At 57.8% G+C, this 4,875-nt stretch overlaps 2 protein-coding genes across 2 annotated transcripts in view; one reads left to right on the forward strand and one right to left on the reverse strand.

The window, feature by feature from the left end:
• Nucleotides 1-1,178, forward strand: part of GAMT (guanidinoacetate N-methyltransferase) — a 2,658-nt gene extending 1,480 nt beyond the window's left edge. Inside the window, exons 3-4 of the mRNA XM_026864920.1 lie at nt 58-168; nt 441-1,178. Of these exons, the coding sequence (XP_026720721.1) occupies nt 58-168; nt 441-581 (252 nt within the window). The 3' untranslated portion in view covers nt 582-1,178. The remainder of the gene's footprint in view (nt 1-57; nt 169-440) is intronic.
• A 576-nt stretch (nt 1,179-1,754) lies between these two features.
• NDUFS7 (NADH:ubiquinone oxidoreductase core subunit S7) lies at nt 1,755-4,865 on the reverse strand. The gene is made up of 6 exons (XM_026864886.1): nt 4,741-4,865; nt 4,214-4,331; nt 3,376-3,555; nt 3,252-3,298; nt 2,419-2,507; nt 1,755-1,966 (listed from the first exon to the last, which is right to left on the reverse strand). The coding sequence occupies exons 1-6, from the start codon at nt 4,824-4,826 to the stop codon at nt 1,869-1,871; spliced, it is 618 nt and encodes a 205-aa protein (XP_026720687.1). The 5' UTR covers nt 4,827-4,865; the 3' UTR covers nt 1,755-1,868.
• Between the last annotated feature and the right edge of the window lie 10 nt (nt 4,866-4,875).

The following is a 4,875-nucleotide window of genomic DNA, read 5'->3' on the forward strand; positions in this document are numbered from 1 at the left end:
CTGCAGGGCTCCTGAGCGCCGGGGGGGGGCCGGGTGCTGAGCCCCTTCCCATTGCAGGATCACGCCTTCCGCTTGCTGCAGCCCGGGGGGGTCCTCACCTACTGCAACCTGACCTCCTGGGGGGAGCTGCTGAAGACCAAGTACACCGACATCGAGCAGATGTTTGAGGTGGGCACTGACCGGTTCCCGGGCTGGCGAGGGCCTGGCACCCTCAGCCCAACCCGGGGTCCCCAGAGTTGCCCAATCAGCCCGTGCACCCCCCTGCAGCCCCCAGTGCTTTGCATCTGACACTGCGGCCGTGGAGCAGCAGGAGCCAGAGCTCTGCGGCCGTTTATCTCCCCGGTGACAGCTGGGGGATGTTGGAGGGAAGGTCTGAGGGTTTTGCCCACGGCAGCCCAGGACGGGGCTCTCCCGCCATCGCTGCTCCTTCCCTCCCGCAGGAGACCCAGGTGGGGCAGCTGGTGGAGGCCGGGTTCAAGGAGGAGAACATCAGCACAACGGTGATGGAGCTGGTCGCCCCCCGGGACTGCCGGTACTACTCCTTCCCCAAGATGATCACACCCACCATCGTCAAGCACTGAGGGTGCCCGGCTGCGCCGTCCCTTGGCGGGGGGGGGCTGATCACACACCCCGCGAGGAGCAGGAGAGCTCTGCTCTCCTCCAGTGCGAACGAGAGAAGGTTGAAGCTGATTTGTCTGGAGGGGATGGGGGTTCTGGCTCTCCACGGGACCTCCTGGACACGAGGGCTCGAGTCCTGGCCCCACTCTGGGTGTCACGGCCTGATGCAGCCCCCGCCCCCAGGGCTCTGCTCCAGACTCGCCCTCATCTCAGTGAAGCTGCAATCCAAGAGCATCTTCAGGGCCTTTAGTCAAAGGGGTTCAAGGATGAGCCGTTTCCTCTAAAAACTGGATCATTTTTGGCAATCATAGCGAGGGGATTTCCCTGCATGAGCCAAATAATCTAAACCAGGCAGGAGAAGCGGGGGAGGATGGGGCAGCTGGGGGCATTTTGGCTGCTCCTGGATCAACCCCCCAGCAAGGTTTCCCTGATACCTCTGGCTAAAGCCCATCGTAGCAAGTTCAGACCCCGACGCCCTCCATGCAGCTCGACAGCACGTAAATGACGCTTCCTCTCTCTACCCAGAAGGGATAAAATCCATTAAAAATGAATGAAACACACAGCGGGTGTTTCAGAGCAGTTTATTTGTCTTTCAAAAGTGTGTGTGTGTGTGTGTGTGAGTGCCTGTGTAATTCTGTTGTGAGTTCTCCATCCCGGGCTGCAGGGAGAAGCCCCCAGGGGGCTCCTGGGATGCAGCCAGTACCAAAACCTACCCTGGGCTGCTTTATTCCTACACTGCATTCAGTTTTATTAATCATATTCTGATTTTAAGCTTTCATACTTATATAATTAACTTCTGGCTGCTGTGCACAGAGGTAAAGGATTTATTGGATCCTTTGTAGGAATTATAAACAAGAAGCAGCTGGTGAGTAAGAGACAACCTCAGAGGCCTTGGGGTTCTCCTGGCCACGTGTTGGTCTCAGAACTTCCTAACAAAGCCCCGGAGCGAGTCGCAGTTTTCTGGCAAAGTTTACGTCACGACAGATTAACTTCAAGCATCCTCCTTCCCTCACGGGCTACTCAGACCAGAAAACACCACACTGAATGTTACCAAAATTCAACTCCTGCTTTTTAATTCAGTTTTTAAACGAGTTAAAACGCTTTAGGTAAGAGGGATGTATTAAAGACAAAAGAGTGTCTTAACCAGGTCAGGTTTTATTGGAAGGCTTGTGAGGATACAGGTTTTTTGTGCGTTCGATGCAAGCAGGTGCCCCGGGGGGGCAGTCAGTGGGCAGGTCAGAAACAAGAGGCTATTTCCTGTACCAGATCTGAATCTTCTTCTCCCGTTTGATTTTCTTCTGAAGCTGCAGGATTCCATACAGCAAAGCTTCAGCAGTAGGTGGGCAACCTGAGAGAGAGAAAAAGGAAGCCCGCGGGGCTGTGAGCTGCACTGAAGTGTAGCCAGCAGCAGGAGAACCGACAAGCCGCGGGTTTTACCCCAAAGCAGCCGCGACTGCCCTTGGGCTTTGTGTGTGTCGCAGGCTGCGGAGTTCATAAAAGCAAGAGGGCTTTAGTTTAGAGAAATGAAAGTGATGGTGTTTTTCAAAAAGGTCTTTATAGCAGGTAGAAACGCTCGGCTTTGAAGCCAGGTGGTATCTCACAGGAGAGCGCGGGCTTGACTAAACCACAGCCCCCACTTTACACCAGAGGCTCTGCGGGTCACGTTGCCAGACCTGGTACCCAGGCGGACCCTGGCCAAGCACCTGCGGCTGCAGCACCACGGTCCGAAAGGGAAAGTTCATCAGGAACAACCCCAAAACCGAGTCCGGCCCCGCCACGGCACGCGGAGCCTGTTCCTACCTGGCACGTAGATGTCCACCGGCACGATGCGGTCGCAGCCCCTCACCACGGAGTAGGAGTAGTGGTAGTAGCCGCCGCCGTTGGCACAGCTGCCGGGGACGGGCGGGCGTCAGCGCCTCGAGTGGGCGGCTGGGAGCCCGCGGGACGGACGGGCGGGAGCAAAGGGAAAGGGGAACCCGGCGCCCAACGGAGCTGCTGGACATTTTTACAAGACGGGGTGGAGCGGACGCCGAGATTTACACCAGGCCACTCAGCCTCTCCTCAAGCCCTGGCTGGGAGGCAGTGGCTCTGCTCGCAGGCAGAATCAAAGCAAACAGAAGTGTTTCCAGTGCTCTTACACAGCAGGTATTCAGAGGGTCCTTCCTCTCTACTCTTTTATTTTGCCACACCTGCACAGACTTGTTCTGGCCCCTCCAGGCCCTGGTGAAACGGCCCCAGCAGCTCCGGGGGATGGACGAGTTGTCAGTTCCACCGGGCCAGAGCTCCACGGAGCTCAGATTTCACGCTGCGCAGCAGAAGCGTTTTGAACGCTTTTGTCTAAATGCAAATTCTGAGATTCTGGACGTATAAAGTCCCCAGAGTCTGACAGCTGCAAAAACCCCAGAATCTTTCTCTGGGAAGACTTTGCAGTTCACAGTGACTTGACAGACACCGTTCTCCTCACCCTAATCAAAGGGAGTCTTTATGTTTCATTCCTAACAAGGCCTCTATAGAATTTAAGGGGTTGGAAATACAAATGAGAAATGGATTCCCTCCCTTCACCTCCCCGCCCAAGCAGAGACACCGGATTTCTCCCACAGAGCATGAGGCCGTGGGGGTGTCCCAGCACTCACCTCCCCATGGAGACGACGTAGCGAGGCTCCGGCATCTGGTCGTAGACCTGCAGAGCAGAGAGGCTGCAGCCCCACCGCATCCCCCTGCGCGCGGCCCCGTGCAGGCACCGCCCGCAGCTCGTACCTTCCGCAGAGCTGGAGCCATTTTGTTCGTCAAGGTGCCGGCCACAATCATGACATCGGCTTGCCGGGGACTAGCGCGAAACACCACCCCGAAGCGGTCCATGTCGTAGCGAGGAGCCGCCATGTGCATCATCTCCACGGCGCAGCAGGCCAGGCCGAACGTCATCGGCCACAGGGAGCTCTGCGGCGGGAGAGAGGCCGAGAGCAGGAGCTGAGACCCTGCGGGGCGACTCACAGAGCAGGAGTCAATCGGACAGAAAGGGAAACAGAACAAGAAAAGTTTCAAGGTCTGTTTAGTCAGAGCATCGTCAATGGAAAAAGTGTTTGCTGCTGCTGAGGAGAGCAAAGCCCACGGCTCTGGGGAAGCAGATGTGCAGAGATCTCTGCACCCACAGCCCCAGAGATGCTGAACACGCCCAGAGCCGCAGATGCTGCCCGCACACCTCCCCTGCCAAAGCAGCCACCTGGGAGCCCTGCAGCCAGGCAGCGGTGACTAGAGAAGGCAAAACTCAGCTCGGCCAGAGCCCACGGGCCTCGGGGCAGCATCACTTGGGCTCGTCACAAGGGCTACGGGAAAGCAGAAAGTGCCTTTTGCTGGTTCCCAACGGGCACCTCCGCGCAGACAGGCCACCCGTGCCGCCGGCACGTCGAAGCGTCTCTCCCGCTCTGACACAGCACCCCAAGTGTCAACCTCTGGCCGAGAAACTCGGCTGTTTCCCCGCGGGGAATCCTGAGCCTATTTTTATCCTGAGGAGGAGTTGGCTCAAATCCATTTCCCAGCACCTCAAAGCCTCTGACACCATTCCTCCCTACCGAGCACGACAGCGACAGCCACTCACCCTTCGGGCCCAGTTGATCAGGTCATCGAGTTTGGTGACGATATATTCTCCCCTGCTACTGGGGACGTAGGATTTTTTCTGGACAACAGCTGAGCTCTTTTGCTGGACCTGGACAGAGCTGAAGACAAACGGCACAGTAGCATCAGTCTCCAATTATTTAGTGTAACTGCAGAGCACAACCATTAACCTTAAGCTGCCGTGATCCCATCAAGAATCTGCGGTACGTTGCTCTGGACAATCTCACACCCTCTGCTACTGCTCGAGCCTCTTTTTTTTTTTTTTTAACCGTTTTTGCCCCCACCGGGGGGGGAGGTCTGTGGAGTTTGTTGCCTGGGCAGAGCCCCTCGGTTCACTGGGCCCAAAGTACAGAGGGTGCCCGGGCTCATCCCCGGGACTCACACGCTGATTTTTTTTAAGCAGCGAAGCGAGGGAAAGGTCAGGGCCCGCAGCCAGAGCTGCAGCGAACAGCTGGTTTCTCCCCCCCGGGAGGAAGGGCCCAGCCGAGGAACCCGCCCCGTCGGCGTTACCTGTCGGTGTGCCCGGGTGGGGTCTGGTGGAGCTGCCGAGCGTGGGGAGGTGTCGCGGCCCCGGGCCTGCAGGGAGGAAACCCCATCGCACCCCGCGGACACGGCGGCCCGGACCCCCCGGGCCCCCCCCGCAGC

This window comes from Athene cunicularia, assembly GCF_003259725.1.
Source record: "Athene cunicularia isolate RWA chromosome 28 unlocalized genomic scaffold, athCun1 chr28_part1, whole genome shotgun sequence".
In the NCBI taxonomy this organism is placed as follows: domain Eukaryota; kingdom Metazoa; phylum Chordata; class Aves; order Strigiformes; family Strigidae; genus Athene; species Athene cunicularia.

Bases quoted from the DNA above. Each gene is read 5' to 3' on its own strand.
- NDUFS7 (XM_026864886.1), bottom strand. From the start codon at position 4,826: ATGGGGTTTCCTCCCTGCAGGCCCGGGGCCGCGACACCTCCCCACGCT. The intron at 4,332-4,740 runs GTAACGCCGACG...GTTTGTCTTCAG, and splicing joins CCACCCGGGCACACCGACAG to CTCTGTCCAGGTCCAGCAAA. The intron at 3,556-4,213 runs GTGAGTGGCTGT...CTCCCGCCGCAG, and splicing joins TGATCAACTGGGCCCGAAGG to AGCTCCCTGTGGCCGATGAC.